Consider the following 17,515-nt stretch of genomic DNA (forward strand, 5'->3'; position numbering starts at 1 on the left):
GCGGTAAAAAATTTACAAATTCCATTCGTATAGCCATTTTTCACTGTCAACATTTCTTAAATTTTTTGCGAATGTCACATTTTTTTTCTGGAAATGTGTGCGTTTTCCCATAGGAGATCACATTTCATACACTTTTCAAGAATGTGACATTAAAAAAAAAAAAAATTGGTATTCGCCCCGAATAATCGTGTTTTTTGCGACTTATCGATGTTATGAAAATATGAAAGTATCATTACCATAGACAGATGATAAGGCAACGAAGGTAAGAGGTAATTTTAAGTTATAATTTAAAATTTTACTAATTGTACAGTTTTTATACCCTGAACCCATTAAAAATGGGTATAAAGGTATATGCTGTTGCTAGCGTTTGCCTCGCAATAAGGTAAATATATTCATGAATAATTTCTGTATTTATTGTTCTAAGGTTATAAAAGGCAGTATACAAAAATGCATTTCGTTTAACACAAACTTGTTTTAATGACTTATTTGAGAAGTTCTTGTTTTTCTTTTACAATCTAAACATATGGTCAAAATTGCAGTTAAGAAATAATATTGTATATTTTCCATGTACAGCTTTATGCGGCTTTAGGCTTCTTATTCGGCACAAAGCTAGACGACTTTATGACACACTTGTGCTGACCGTGCAATCCATGGACGGGCAAACAGCGACAATCGCTGACCGTTTCGGTTTTAAATAGGGTGTCTGCAATGGAGGATGTGACCTGGTTGAGCACCTTCTTTTGGTCAGCAGCTTTGAGCTTATCGAAGTTTTGTGTGTCGAATGCCCAACCGCCGTTGTTGAGCACAAAATCAATGCCCATGTCGTTCTCGAATTGCAATTTGGTGCGCTTCTTGTTATCCTTGCCATCTAAGGTGGCCACCAAACGCGCATTAAAACCTAGATTGTGGACGAGTATGTTAATGTATATGCTTTCAACTTCTGAACCCATTAATTGCTCTTACCAACTAGCTTTTCCGATGGAACACCCTCCAGTGCAAGTCCCTTTATAGGCGCTATTAAGTGAAGAAGAGCCCCATCGAATTTGGTCACGGATCCTGTTATTTGGGCTCGAACGAACTTCAACTGCAGGAATACGAATAAAATTAATATTTGTAATGTGTTAAAAGGTAAAAATGTTAACCTAACGTTTATATTAGAGCTGCCAAGGCAAAGGCTAATTTAATCCCTAATATAAATAATTTGGTGATCGCGAGAGCAAATATAAATCAGTTGACATGACAGCCTCTTTTGCGCCTTTTTAAAAATATTTGAACAGCTCGCAGTCTGGGCACACTGAACATTTCATTAGAGCAGCTGATAGACGAAATCCAAAATTATACAAAACGTTTTTGCTTTTCGAAGATACCTTGACCAAATCGACATTTACTAGTTGCGCAAAGTGCACAGTTTTATCACAATCAGAGCATAAATATCAAATAGCTGCCATAGTAAATATTAGCAAAAATCCCGTTAGCTTAATTAAAGCGTGTTGCTTTAACCAAACATGGCATTTACGAATTATATTATGCGATTGAAATAAAATATAGCAGCCCAGTTAATCAAATACCTCTATAGAATGATGGGTAAGAAAGAGTTCTTGTATACTTTATGTCTATGCCGGCGTTTAAGCTTGGTTTTCCTAAAATAGCACATTTTGTTATGCATGTTATTTCGTTGCTTTGTTAAGTCACGATAGCACTGAAACTATTGAAAGTATCGATCGGGGTGCCTATCGATAGTTTGGCAGGCTCTAATGTAAACGCACGCATTGTAAATGCAATAGACGCTTACCCAGTTGTTGTACTGAAGGGAATTGCTGCGAACGCCAACAATGCTTTTGGCTGCGCCGGCACGGAACGGATAATCTAGAGCCAATTGGAATGCCTTTTCATCTGATTGCGGAACAATGGTCTTAACAAAACGCTCGAGCGTATTGTAGATGTCCAGTAATCGCTTTTCCGTGATAATTTGCTCGACACAATTTTCGCAGAAGTTCTTTGGCCCATTCAGTTGAACATTGGCCACGTTTCCTTTGTAGTTGATTTTACCGTTGTCACTCGTCAACAGGGCCGGGTAACGCTTGTTCTCATCAAATGCGATCACACCCACTTGAACATCGGAGAATCCACGTGTCTTGAGCGATTCGCGTAAATCGGTTATTGCGGGCGCAACCAAATTGGCCAAAACACTGGGCGTTACATTAATATCGACCACAAAGACAACATCTGCCTTGTTGGTTGGCGTCTTCACGGTGAATTCCTCGCCGAAGTCACGCTGACCTGGCGCACCGGAACACTTGAGACAGCGCGTTGGCAACAATACCCATTTGTGTTGTAACTTCAGCGCCGAGCCATATGCCAAGGCAAAGGTGCAGGCAACCGATTCCTTATCCTTTTCGGGTATATTCAGCACGGCAATATCGCACGCAAGGCGATAGGGCCTAGAGTCCAATGTCAAGTAATGGAGGGCCAGCGGTGATTCGATGCCAAAGATCTCGCTGCATATCTCATTGCGCGTCGGGCTCTCCAGCTGGGCCTTATCGAATGCCACGGGATTGCATTTACCCACACCATACTCGTTGCCCAAGGCCGCGGAGTCGCTGGCTAGCGTTCCATCGATTAGCAGATAGTCGTCGTAGGGCTCGGCGTTACCATTTCCGAGGAGGCCACGAGTTTTGCTTGTGTAAAATCCGTTGACATTGACATGGCAAACCTTGAGGTCCGTCGTGCAAACGATCTGCACGCCGTACTCCGAGTGCAGGTAGACCGTATAGAAGCGTCGCCAGCCATGGATGCCAGGCAAATGTTGCGGATACTCGACGGGTTTGCCGTTCACCTTAAGTGCAGCCGTATCGCTCACCTCCATATAGTTGCCGTCGCGATCAATCAGTGTGATGCCCTTCAGTTTGCCATTGTTGAGCTGCGCGATGACCGTAAAGTTTTTGTCGACGCTGTCCTGGGCCAGAATATATTTGCAATTGCCGGGATAGGCGTACGTCTGGCCATCGAAACTGAACACATGCTGGCCATCCACAATGTGGCCGTGCAGCTCGAAGTCGTGGAAGAAGAGCCAAGATTGCAACCAATTCTTGCTGAATATGCCCTCCCAGTTCTCGTTCAACAAAAAGTTGATCGCACTCGAACGGAACGACAGCGCCACCGGCAACCTGGCCAAGGCATCCAACGAACTGGGCCAGAAACTTAGCCAATCCTGCGAGTCGGCGAATGGAACGCGGCCAACGGGCGTATTGCTCTTGACGGCCGCCCAAACTGAACGCACAGCCTTCCACAACAACTTTGAGAGCTCGTCCAGTGACTTCTCCTCATTGACGGGCAACTGTTTCAGTTTGGACTCGAGATATTCGTGAAGCTTTTGCAACAGCTCGGTAACCTCAGGTGTTTGCGGTAAAATATTTAATTGCTCGAATATATTGTTGAGCAGCTCCAATGTGCGCTCGACAAGCTTAAGCTGTTTGACCTTGGTTGTCAGCTCGTTGCGTAGGCTTTCAAATGTTGGCAGCTTGGCCACGTATTCCTTAACTTCGTTGATTATTTCTTCAGCCGCATTCACGACGACCTTTATCAGTTCCTGGGCCGCTTCTTGCAAGGGTTTCAGCGCCTCGTTTATCGCCTTCCCGTAGTTCTTCAATGCGGGGCCGTATTTCTCCAGCCAAGCAATCAGTTCCTTGAATGCCTTTGTCCAGATATTGAGAAGCTCGACACGCAGTTGTCCAAGCACCTTTGTCGTGGCTACGACCAACTGTTCCCATGCCTTTAGCACTGAGTTCTCCCACAGATCCTTCAACTTTTCACCGAGCTCAACAAATGCCTTGTGCACTTTCTCATACTTTTCGGATGTCGTCTTTATAACTTCGTCGATTACTTTGCTTATTTTCTCAATGACGGTTCGTCTAAAAAAGAAATAATGAATTTAAATATCTTACGTGGCACTTTAATACTTCATACTATATATTCGAAGTATAAAATCAGAGTCTTCTAATCAGGGTATAGGATACCATTTGATCAGTTGGTCGACTAGGATCTCTTTTTGACTTCTTGATAAAAACTCATTCTAAATTCGAATTATCTTTCGATTATCTTCGATCATCAATTATCAACTGAAGATATTAAATACAGTTCATCTCATATACTTACGCAGCATCGATAATTGGTTTCAAAGTGGGATCGTTTTCGAGTTCTTTGATTATTGCTTTCACTTGATCCTCGTAGGCGTTCTTTAGTTTTGTAAAATCTGGGCCACTTTCAGAGGCCAATTTAAGATTCTCTTTAAGCTCCTGATAGACCTTATCGAAACGCTTTTTCAAATTTTCGGTTACCGAGTCCGTTTCTTTCTTAAGTTCCGTCTCAACAGTGCTCTGTAATAAATCAAATAGATGTTTAATAGAGGTTTATAGATAGGTTATTTTAATAATTTGCCTACCAGGAACGCGGAGACGTCGGCCTCATTTGTTTTGTAGTTGGTTTGCAGGAAGTTGGCGGGATCAAGAGCTATGCGTCCATTGTATATGGGTTTGCCGGCGCCTATCACATCGAACTTGAACTCTTTACCCAGCTTGACCTCGGCACTGGCATCAATAAGGTTTTGTCGCTTAACTGTGACCTTGGCCCACGTTGGCTGAATCTCGCTAAAGACTTCCAAGGGTTTCTGTTCGAAAACTTGCAGTTTCGAGTTGATTTTCGCAATACGCTTCTGCAGATCAAAGTCGCCGGCCACATGAAGTACTTGATCATTTAGCGCGTTCACCGAAATCTCGACACGATTCTTGTTGCCAAACAGATAGGCACCAGCCTTCTGGTCACCTGTGCTGCCCTGCAGCTCGGTGCTGGCACTGAAATCCGTTGTCTCCGTGTTCACAGCAGCATGCGTGTTTAGTTCGTATTGAATGCGCAAGCCGGAGGAACGGATTTGTTGGTTCGATGTAATATTGAAACCGTTTGCCGCGTGAATATTACGAATTTGATTCTTTGCAATCAGCTTATGTTCGGAACTGCGGAATATATCGAATATCAACTCGCTGTTGAGAATGCGCTGATCACGGTTGCCGTCCAGGCTGCCCGTAATGCTCAGAGGTCGTATCGTTGGATGTTCAACCTTCAGTTGACCCTTGGCATTGAGGGCGACCTGTTCCACGCCCGATAAGTCCAGCACGGCCGAGACGCGTGCCACATCATTCGGACGCTGCAGCTTGTCGATATAGAAGGCCGCGGACTGCTCGTAATGACCAAAGAATTGGCCATCCTTGGGCACTTGCTGAACGGTCTCGAACACAATTTGCCGCTTTGGCAGCGACAGTTGAACGTTTGAGCCGGCGGGCAGGAAATTGGCCGTGAGCTGATACTTGAGATTGTTGCTCGATATAATATGACCGTCCAGATTGTATTGGTACTTGAAGCCCTGACGTGTGTGCTTGGACTTGAACTCCAACTCGTAGGGATAGCCGAGCTCGCGTAGGTCGACCAGGATGAGCACATTATGCTGCACGGCGTCCAGTTGTTCATCGTTTGCGCTCACTGTGGACTGCAGCTGGATGTTGACACATTGCTTCTTCTCCTCACAGATGGACAGCTTGGTGTTGAATTCCTTGTTGGTTACTTTAATCGTTGCGACACCGTTCTTGGGGCCAACATTGCCATTGATTGTGTACGCAAAGCCGACTTCCTTGTCGGAGTTCAGGTCGAAGGTTTGACGGACAAGTTTGAAATTGCCGTTATGCGTTTTACCCTGGTATTGCACCTGTCCTTGGCCCTCAATTATTGCCTTGTTCTGCTCCTTCTTCAAACTGTATGTGGCTGTGCCTGCAATTATCGTGCTCTGTGCACTCTTAAGGTTGACCTTGATGGTCTTGCCCTGGCCCTTTACATCCAGAGCATAGTTGTCTAGCTTCAATTTCTTGGAATTCCAGTTGCCAACAATGTAGAAATCATCAATACTAGTATACGAGGCCTCAGCGCTCAATTTGATATCCAAGTCCAACACATTATCCAGGTCGACCCTGAGCTTAGCCTTACGCTCGCCCAGGACTTCCGCAATGGCAACCACAACTATGGGCTGCTGCGTGGGCAGCGTGACACGCAGATCCAGTCCCTTCTTATGCGTTGACCTATACAATTTGGTGTCCAGCCCGTAGGACTTGTCTGCCTGCTTCAACTGAGCGCTAAGCGAGCTGCTACCCTCGACAGCCTTGTCCTGGCGTACAGATATCTCGATATTCTTAGCAGACTCGTAGCTGGTGTCCAGTGTGTAATGGATGGCAGCTGTGTCGGCTCCGCCGTAATTAATATCCGCATTTGTTTTAATATATTTCTCGGCATATTGTGCCTGGAAAGCGTACTTTTGCGAGCCGCTAGCATTTCCTTCCGTCAAACTGCCCGACTTCTCGTTCTGATAGCTGCCATTAAATTTGATCGGAGCTTTTAGATTATTGTTCTGTGCATCAAAGGTGTAAGTGCCCTGTTTCGCTGTACCCTTCCATACGGAATTGATATTGGTGAATTGCCCATTTCCCGATTTGGTATACAGTGCAAATTCCACATCATAGGCACCTTGGCTGTCCGTTTGCTTCAACCACTTGCCCTGGCTGCTAGCCTCCCAGTTTTTGAACTCAGACTTGGGCGATTGCAGCTTGACTTGCAGCTCATAGCTGGCGGGCACAGTTGCCTCACCCGCATCGTATTTACCATTCGCGTTGACTATTAACCTATCACCCAATTTGACGGACATCTGAACCGCTTCCTGCTTGCTGGACTCATCGCTCGTGAAGGATAACTCAAAGGGTTGGCTCCACAGGGGACTTTGTGCGGAAACGACAAGTTCGACTGCATTGTTTTTGCCCTTCAGCAGATATTGTCCACGATAGTTGAGCTCGGACTTTTGTCCATTGTCGGGTGTATAGATTATTTGACCGTTAACCGAAAGTTCCTTCGTTTTGACATTCCAACGATCCAGCTTCCCCTTAAAAGCTAGCGAACGTTTCTTGCCCGACTCCTGGTAGTTAAACAGCACATCCATATTGCCCTGAATTAGATGGGTTTTGGGATTTGCCGTCACATGGCGATTGATGCTGCCATCGAGAATGTGTCCCTCCGGACAGGTGAGCGTGAACGTGCCCTGGACATCGCCATTTGTACGCCATTCGCCTTTTAGAGCTCCGCTCGCATCGAATGCGTACTTTTTATCATTCGCCTCGAACACATTTTTGGTGCTAAACTTCAGTTTATCGATGGTGTTTTCCGTTTTCAGTTGCACTTTCTTATTGCCGTCCAGTGTTAGACTCGCGTCCAGATCATATTTTGGCGCCTGCACGTGGAATTTGGCGTCAAGTTCTAGCTTATGCTTTGGCTCAGTCTTTTGGGTCTCAACGGTGGCCGTTAGCTCACCTTTGCCATTTTTGGTTATCTTAAAATCACCTTTGGCCGTTAGCAAATTCTTGACAATCACATTCACCTTGGCTGCGGCGATCTTATCCTGCGGATGTTGCGACTCACTGGTCAACTTAAATAATTCAGCGTTGTCGCGACTGATGCGCAGTTCGCTGTTGGTTTTCTCCGGCGTGCCGAGCACCTTGAGTATCCATTGTACGGGCTTCTCCTTGGCCGTTAGCTGTGCACTGCCCTGCAGATCGATGTGCACATCCTGTGCCGAGTAGCGCTGTCCCAGCTCACCCTTGGCCGTCAACGAGCTGCCCCAGCTGGTTGTCAGGACATTGTCTATGATGAATATATTACCACTGACATCACACTTGGAGACGAGGTCAATGGAATGCTTGTTCAGTTTCGCATTTGCCTTCAGTTCGTAGTCGTGCACGGAACGCTGATTGGATTGATATTTAACATTGAGCGTAGCGGACTTTTGGTCGCGTGTTGCCTCAACATCGAATTGGAATTTGTTCACATCGAACGTGGACTCGACTGTCACCGAGCCAACCGGCTTGTTCTTGTGCTCAACGCTCAGATCTTGCGAAAATTTGCCCGAACGCAGGTTATTGGAATTCTCGGTATTCACGTACTCCAGCTCTGTGTTGCTCTTGATGGACCAGGCCACAGCCTTGCCGGTCAGCTGCAGGGCATACACCTTTTCGCCAAGCGTTAGCTGTGCCGAGCCACCGTATACATTCTCCGGAGCACGTTCGTCATTGACAAACACACCGGCCGCATACTGGCCATTGTCCAGTTTAAAGTTGCTCTTCACCAGGAACGATTCCTGGTTGGGCGCAATACGCACTTCGGTGCTGAGCGAGGTCGGTCCGATATCGATCCAACCGTTGATCACGAAACGATCGTTGTTGCGGCTCGAGATTTGGAAATTCTGAAAATTGTAACGCGCCTGTTTCTCCCCCGTTTTTTGTAACACGATCTTGCCGTCGACCTGGTAGCCGTTGATGTTATTCGAGACACCGTTTTTATCCTGGATCTCAATAATCGGCTTGTACTCATTACCATTTTTGGCAAAACCAATTTTGCTCTTCTTAATTGTTTTATCCTGTTCATATTGACCGTATAGGACCAACTCCTGAGCGTCATTGGTAATGCCAGCTTCCACGCCCAGATGATACTGGGGACTATCCAGTGTTAGGCGACCATATGTTTTGGGTTTGGTACCGAGCTCAAGGGCCAAGCTGGTATCATGGGAAACCTTGGAGCCGGGCGTACTATACTGTAGTTTCCACTGATTGCTGCCCGATGGAAGAGTTGAGTGCGTACCCTTGAGGTTAAATTTACGCTCGGTTGTCAGGTAGACAGCAAATGTGAATGGACGGGAAAGATGAACCTCATCAACGAGTGAATTTCCCTTGCCGCCGCCAGCTCCAATATCGCTCAGACTGGTTGAACTGACCAAGCAGACGTTTAAACCAATCACATCCAGCTGATTAAAGCACAGCTCGGTTGGTTTGGCAGTCTTCTGTTTCTTGCCGGCCTTTAGGGGAATGGATTTGATGGGCTTGTCCTGTTCGGCAACGAAAAACTCCGTGTTCAACTGCACATTAATGAGCTCCAGCTTTTCGCGTGGCAGCTCCACGTTGACATTGAAGCCATCGCCATCCTTGATCAAAGAAACGGACACATCGCTGCCAGTTGCTGAATGTGCGCTCGACACAACCCGAAGGCCCGTGGCAAGCACCTGGGTATTGAAGCCAAGTTGAACATTTACATTAACATCAACGCTTGGCACAAATTTCAAACGGTATTTGGCTCTTTGCCAATTCTGTTCCAAAATTGCGTTGACATCGATGTTAACCGCAAAATCAATTTTGTTAGCCGCAAAGCCCTGGGCTGCCAGCTCCAGTGGCACGCCTAGGCCGGTTGGATAGGTAAGCTCTGAGTCGAGGAAGAGATGATGGCTGGAGAACTGTTTCTCGAATGAGGTCAATTCCTTTTTGGCCTTGTCAAATGCTTCCGAGAAGTGCTTGATAATGTCCTCCAAGGTGGTTGGAATATTGTCGCCCAGACTCAAAAATGCCAGCTCGGAGCCGAACAGTTTTAGCGACAGATCCAAGTTCAGGTCCTGTTCGTTATTACTGCCATAGGTTTTGTACTTTTTGGCCGTCTTGGCGGCATCGTCGACAATGGAGCGTCTGGCGCGGCCACCAGCTCCATTTCCGGCACCGTTGCCCACCTCAATCAGTTTGACAATCTCATCAAAGTCTTTGTTCAGCAAACCCTTGGGTCCCAAATAATATTCCAGAAGATTCTCAAGGTTCTCTTGTCGTACGTTTGCTTCAAACACATTGAAATTATGCCCAAAGATTTCCGTAGTCACATTAAAACGCGTTGAGCGTGGCAAAAATCCATGCTGCGAATAGATGAGCTTGTAATCTGAGCTGGCGCTCAAGCCCAATGCGTCCAGTTTATAGGAGAGCTCGTTGTTAAAGCTATATCTTCTATAGTCTTTCGGGAACTGCTTGGTCACGCGAATGTTGCCTAAGTAGTATCTTTGCTGCTCACGTGTCGCGTCCGTTGAATCGCGTATGGCTCTCAGATTGGATTCAATAAAGCCACCAACCTGATAAACCTTCTCCGTGTTAACCATTTCGGAAATCTGGTTGGCTAAATCGGCAGTTGGACAGCTAATGGCTGCCAGGTAGGCTTCAATGCGCAACTCGGAATCTTCATTGTGATCCTTAAGCAGGTCGACAGCCTTAGACCCTAAGGCTCCATTGCAGCCGAGGGTTGAGACCGCCTGCAGAGCAGCGACACGTATGCGATTGGAGCGGCCGGGAGAGACGCACTCGTTCAGTGCTTGTGGAACATTATTGGCAAAATTTTTCGCATTGCCAATGCCCTTCAGAATGTACACTATACGTTCCTCTTCCTTCTTGGAATTGGGCTTACAGCTCTTAAGACCATCGACAAACTTTTTAGAAATCGCCTCAATATCGCCGGATTTGCAGCCATTTTTGTTGCAATACTTGGCCACGAGGCTGCCCACAGCCAAATAGATCTCCTTTGGTGCATTGGGCGACAGTTGGGCAGACGCTTGATTGAGTGTTTCCTTGTCCACCGTCTCGACTAGGTTGAGCGACAATATAGCAAGGATTTTCTCCTTTACTTCGAATTTATTGAGCTGCTTTAGTATAGCTCTGGCCGATTCAGCTGTATTTGTGCGGAATAGTGCGTCCAGGTAGACCTTGCGAGCCAACACCTTGTTGGGATGCGGAATGGCCGACAGCTCCAGCAAGGTTTCCGCATCAGATTGTCGCAAAAGGCGTATTAGCTCAACGAATTTCTTGGCGCTATCCTTTTTGACATAATCACCGGTTAGGTCGACAAGTTCGGCGAGTGCCGACTTGAGAGCAGCAATATTTTTCGTCGCATAAGTTTCGGACTTTTGAAAAATAATGCTGGCTGGACTCGAACCAGTAGCCGGCGCATTCGCTGCTGTACCGGCAGGATTTTGTAGTTTCAGTGTGGTGACAACCTTGGCAGTGATATCCGTTACACCCTTTGTTGTGCCCGCGAATTTATACAGCTCCACTAACTGAACATTTTGGACAACACCACGTTCAATTTTCGATTCCTTATTGTAGTCGGACTGAAAGATTGCAGTCGACTTAACGCCAGCCTTCTCATTGACAATCCCGGACAACAGGCCGCTGGTGAGTTGCTCTCGATGAGCGCAGCTGTTCAGGTCGCGCACCTTGGTCACGGTCTCGACATTGCCAGACTTTGAGGTTGAGGTGTGCGTTGGACACTGGCCGAATACATCCACCTCATTCGTCACATCGGTTCCGGTTTCCGATTGCAAAAGCGATATAATGCCACGCTTAATGTTAAGCGAATACTCGGTATCGCTGGCATCGGTGCAAATCTGTGCGTCCAGCTGGCCATTGGCCAGTGTGAAGTGCACCGGCTTCTGGATGTTGGTCAGTATCTTTTTCTCAATCGATTCTTTGGTGTTAATAACCTTAACGGCGCCGACCTGCAGTGTGTAGCCGCAGTTGCCATTGGCAAAGATCTTGGCCGAGCCAGTTACTTTGAGGCTGGTGTCATCCGCTTCGTTGACAACGCCCGAACTCAATCCGACTGTTAAGATGCTGTCAAATGCGTACTCATAAAAGTTACCAGGCGTATATTTCAGTAGACCATTATCGGCTGTTACGTTATAAAAAAATCATTGTTATTGCCCGAAAAAAAAGTCAGCTTCCGATAGATTTACTTACGTCGAGGACATCCTTTATTGCAACTACCATCTGCAATCAATAAATAAATAATATTAATTTACGGCCTGCACCCAAAGAGAAATAATCAAATTTCAAAGAGTGCTCTACTAGAATATACGCCCAACCAAGCGCCGAGCTGCCTTCGTCTTCCTTTGGTCCAACATGGGAAATACCTTCGTGATTAGCTTCGAATTGCTAAGAATTTTAGATATTACATTTCCACGTCCGTGGAATCATCTTCTATTTATTAAAATTTTTTTTAATAGCGCATCGAATAAGGAATTTATGTTGGAATCAACGGCCTCCGCCCATGTTGGTCGTGTGTTGAGAATCTTGAGGCCGAAAATTAACCTTTGACCCACACTTTTCATCCAAGAGCGGTGAGCTTTGCGAAAAATGTATCAAATTAATTCTCTAACAGATCTTTGAAAATAAGTTTCAAACCGATAGTAAAATGGTTACAGATTTTCCGCCCAATTTCCACTGTTGCGGGTAAAATTGTACAATTCGTTAAAACACATATTCATTAAGTTCTTATATACAGATTTGAAAATCGATAGATCGACTGTAAAAAGTGTGGATGTGTTTTTTATACCCTTGCAGACGGTAATATAATTTTGCCTCGAAAATAGGCCGTTTTCTCTCGTTTTCATTAGAACTTTCTTATTTCGACTTTATTCGAAATGGTGATAATATGTGCTCTGAATAAATATTCACATTTAAATCAAATAACTTTTTGCATGTGCATTTATATACATAAATGTTCTTTTCTTATATGTACTTATATATATCTTGCCTGAACAAATGTGATTCCTGCTGCAGGCGGAAAACGGGCACTTCAATTAATTTCAATAAAACGCGATTATTTCAATACAATATTTGTATACCCTACAATAATTGATACAATAGTACAATTGTATTTCTGTGTTATGCTTATGCTTAATTTATCCACATCATATAGCACCACATCATATAAGTAGCTCGCATAGGGACAATTGCTCGAAAATGAACTGATTGCATAAGTACTCCATTGTGTGGATAAGTACAGCTACATAACGCACATCTACTGTATCTATTCAAAATGTGTAAAATGTATCTGTCGATTTGAATGTACGCGTCGATCTCAGAAGATATAGAAGCTAGAAGCTCTGACCGAATTTAAAGTTTTCTTTCGATATTTATTTATTTAAAAAATAAAATGTAGAATTTATTTTCTTGTACAGTATCTCCGGTTAAGTGTATGTCACTTTTTACGTATTACCTCACTTTTATAAATTTATAGTTTTCTTTCCATATTTATAGTTTTCGAGCCTATACAAATTTTAACAAGTAAGAGGTTCTAGTCGGGAGCTCCCGACTAGGGGATACCCTGAACCCTCTTATTCCAACACCAAATAAATCTCTTGGCAGGGCTCGAATTTGCAGCTGACCGCATTACTTACTGTCGACTCTACTCAACAGCCACACCAGCAAAAAAAAAAAAATAATAATACTTTCCCCGGTAGGGCTCGAACTCGCGACAGACCGCACCACTTGCTATGCCTCTACTCAGCAGCCACACCAACAATTAAATACTTATGATAAAAAGGAACTAAAATAACATTACAAAAAAAAGATGCAATTACCATGCTATTAGAATGCGAAGCAGACGCGCATGAACGTGTGTGTGTACATGTATACAGAAATTCTTAAAGCTGCTGCCCCATTCAATTGCACAGTTGCATATAACTTTGGTTTTTCTTAACCGATCTTTATGAAATTTTCTACAGTATATCTTATTGTACCATAGAATATTTGTGTATTCTGAAAAAATCAATTGCATGGTTTAAATAGGTTGGCAATAAAAGTTGGGTTATTAACTTGATTTATAGCTCTGGGGTGGTAGCGGGGAGGTGGCGATAGGTATGAAATGAAAGATACTTGAAATATCTATAATATTCTAGAAGCAACATATCATGTTTGGTGGCTCTAGCTCTTATAGGTTCTGAGATCCTTTGGCTCATACATACGGACGGACGGACGGACAGACAGACGGACATGGCTAGATCGACTCGGCTATTGATGCTGATCAAGAATATATATACTTTATGGGGTCGGAGATGCTTCCTTCTGCATGTTACATACATTTGGCTTTCGCACAAATACAATATACCCTTATACCCATTGTTAATGGGTTCAGGGTATAAAAATAAAATGTATTTATTTTCTTGTATAGTAATTTCGACTTTTGTATCCCACTTTTCAGTTCTAGAAATTCCATATAGACCGAACTGTCAACAGCGAAGTTTTGTCAAGAATGGCTGTTCGAATGACTGATACAGTGTATTCCACAGTCGGGCGTATACAATTAGAGCACCCGAAATATGTTTGCGTGTGTACATACCAGAGTTAACTGTAGTTGCCAATAGCAGAAGAATCAGGATACCACAAGTGTTAACAGGAATAGCCATCCTTTTAACTGTACCGGCCCCCTTTGGGTAAGCCTACAGAAAATGAATGGATCATTGCACATTGCATTAGTAATTTATTCGTATATGTGTATGCGTTTTTTTTTTTTAAATGTGTAATATTTTGGGAGAATATCATCCGTATGTACATTATGTTGCACTTATGTACTTGTTTTTAATTTTTTTGGTGTTTTTTTTTTATTGCATTGTGTAACACGAAATAGGAAGGATTCTGTACCTTTTATACACGGAAATTTATACTGCAATTCCTTTTACTGAACTAAGTTCAGAGAAACACGCACACAACTCGACAAACAACCGAATCGATATGGACCCGACGACAACTGACTTCGAATTAAGCCGCATTTTCCGCTAGAACACAATTTAAATACATCGCCTTGCCTCTGCGTACAAATACGTATCTGTTTATAGTATAATATCTACATAGAACTGTAGAAGTGTTCGTGCTTGTGCTTGCCTATGTGTGTTTGTATGCATGTATTAGTTGCTAAACGATATTCTTGATGAGCGTGTCCCCACTTGGGTGTCATTTTTGTCTGTGCTCTCACGGTCAGGTTGCTCTCATGCATTGAAATATCAGTTTGAAGCATTGAAGGGTGCGCTGCCTTCTGAGCATTTTCCATTATCAGAAGAGGATTTAACGCATTCGACCCCTGCTCAGCTACTTTATCTCCACTGTATGTGTGTGTACGTAAGTACACAGTACATATGTATGTGTGTGTGTGTGCATGGCAAGTGAGAGTGGCCGACTGGGAGATACCATGTAGCCTATTACAAATTGCTACACATGCATACATAAGCACACATACACACATGCATACATATCAAGGTTTTCGCGTCGTAAGCTGACCCCCCGCCTATTGCAATGACTGTGCTTCTTCTTATACCCTTAACGGTAAAAAGGTTTTGTGCAAATTTGTATAGCGCAAACTGCGCATCAAGCGGTGTTTGTGAGAGTGTGTGTGTATATGTGTGTGAATGTGTATTTTTGTATATGCATTGAGGGATGCTAGAATGAAGTAAAGCTGGCTTGGCGCTGTGCCCAGGGTAAATCCTAGTCGAGTACTCCCGACTGGAACACTTTTACTTGTTTCCCCCTTGCCCGACGCTTTAGAAAATGTATTTTTATACCCTGAACCCATTAAAAATGGGTATAAGGGTATATTGTATTTGTGCGAAAGCCAAATGTATGTAACAGGCAGAAGGAAGCATCTCCGACCCCATAAAGTATACATATTATTGATCAGCATCAATAGCCGAGTCGATCTAGCCATGTCCGTCTGTCTGTCTGTTCGTCCGTCCGTCCGTCCGGACGCTCCTAGCTCCCGCGCAGATCGAGTTTGTTTCCGATGATCGATAACTTACTCCGTTTCCAAGCAATCGATAAAAATCTATATCGATATCCTGTTTTGTCAATTTTGGTAAATAATAAGAGCTAGAGTCACCAAATTTGACATATAGCTTCTAAAATAGAATATATATATGCATTTGATGTTCGAAAAAGAGGGTTCAGGGTATCCCCTAGTCGGGAGCTCCCGACTAGAACCTCTTACTTGTCTGACTTATTTTTGTGTTTATTGACTGCAATGAATGATAGAATTATCCTAAGCTAAAACCGACAATAATTTCATTTTAGGTGCAGTTGAGGGAGGTAGCCGAAAAATTCCTACGTACATCGATGCTTGTGTGTGTGTGTACACATATGTATGTATGTATTTGTGTATGAATTGCAGCTTACGCCTGATAAGAAACTTTAATCGTTAATTAAAAGTTGCTTGAAAGCAAAACGCGGCTCGATAAGCGCACAAATTCTCGCTGTTCATACCTGACAGAAAAAATTACAGTTCGTAAGATTATCGCTTAAATATTATTGGTATAAGTCTATGCATAGCGAATTTCTTGTATCTATCTCTGTATATATAGCTGTTTATCATGACTGACTGTCTGACAGACTGACTGACTGACTGACCGACTCATTGATTGGTGATCAGATTAAGCTAAAATTTTTACTGTAGTACGGAGGACGAGGAGGCGCACGGTAACACAAGCTTTTCAGAAATTTCATCCGCAAGTATAGAAAAAGCGTGAAAAAGTGAAGCAGCGAAACTTTTTTGTTTGCCATCCGTTTGGCTTCAAAATTATTTCCAAATTTGATTGTTCAATTGATTTGAGAGGCTTTTAACACTTTTTAGGCAGTCCATACTTCCTTGGGTAACAACCTCTAGTCCACAGTGTGTTATGGATCTTAAGATATATAGAAACTTAAAGACTGATGGTCTCTCATCTTGTTACTTCAATAGTATTTCTAATCTAATCAATACAATTTAAGAAGCATTCATTTAACCTTTGTACTCACGATTGATTCTGCAGCTTGGGTAGAATTATTCGATTAATATAATTAATTTTTTATACTATATCGATTTATTTGTTAGCAAAGCAATAAAACTTTGAGAGTAGTTCGCATAGAAACAGACAGACGGCTGTTGATGCGGATAATAAATATATAAATATATATACTAAATGGGGTCGGAGAATGTGTTCTGCTATGCATTGCACATTTCATGACAACATTATAATACCCTCTACAAAGTAAATATGACCTTGGAGCTGCTCGGAGAGTATAGTTTTAGGACTTATCGAAAAACGTATCAAATAAATTCTCTAATAGATCTATTAAAATGAGTTTCAAATTGATAGTAAAAAAAGTTGCAAACTTTCCGCCCAATTTCCACTGTTGCGTCCCAAGACGCCGAAACACATATTAATTAAGTTCTTATGTAGGAATTTGAAAATAGGTTTGAAGACTTAAAACTTAGCGCAAAAATAAAAACTTTGAACCGCATTTTCCACCGAGAAAACATGGTTTCTGCGAAAATTGTGGAACACATCTCAAATGGTTTTAGTTTTATAGATCTTTGTACGAATATATCTATTGGAAAAGTCTTCAGCTCCCCAAATGAATTTTCTAACTCTTATAGTCGGGGCAAACAGTTTTATATATAGAGATTATTCTAGCAAGTATATAAACGAAGGGATCTCTATTATTTTAGCTATAACATATTCCGTCCGAACGAACTCCAACTTGTTACATGGCTTAAAGTCAAACGGATGGGAAACTAATTGTTGTTATCAATCATGTTCCTTAATCAATGAGGCACGTCGTTATCCGCGGCAAGGGCTAATAGGCTATAGAGCTAGGAACTTGAAATTTATAAATCATATTCTCGTTATATTTAATTAATTATATTCAAAATATCAATTTGTAAACAAAGCATACCTTGAAGATTGTGAAAGCTGCCGAGGCGTAAGTTCTTGAATACTATTCACAAAATTACCAATTACCAAAGTTATTCCAGACCGCACATTAGT

At 43.1% G+C, this 17,515-nt stretch overlaps 1 protein-coding gene across 1 annotated transcript; it reads right to left on the bottom strand.

Annotated features, from left to right (window-relative positions):
• Window positions 1–396: 396 nt before the first annotated feature.
• On the bottom strand, window positions 397–14,453 carry LOC115766730 (apolipophorins). Its single transcript, XM_030710690.1, has 8 exons — window positions 14,364–14,453; window positions 14,062–14,161; window positions 11,679–11,708; window positions 4,442–11,610; window positions 4,156–4,376; window positions 1,793–3,911; window positions 964–1,084; window positions 397–898 (listed from the first exon to the last, which is right to left on the bottom strand). Exons 2-8 carry the CDS (start codon window positions 14,126–14,128, stop codon window positions 576–578), a joined length of 10,050 nt encoding a protein of 3,349 aa, XP_030566550.1. The 5' UTR covers window positions 14,129–14,161; window positions 14,364–14,453; the 3' UTR covers window positions 397–575.
• Between the last annotated feature and the right edge of the window lie 3,062 nt (window positions 14,454–17,515).

The sequence above is a fragment of the Drosophila novamexicana genome, unplaced genomic scaffold (assembly GCF_003285875.2).
Source record: "Drosophila novamexicana strain 15010-1031.04,08,12 unplaced genomic scaffold, DnovRS2.1 tig00001222-arrow-arrow-pilon, whole genome shotgun sequence".
In the NCBI taxonomy this organism is placed as follows: Eukaryota; Metazoa; Arthropoda; class Insecta; order Diptera; family Drosophilidae; genus Drosophila; species Drosophila novamexicana.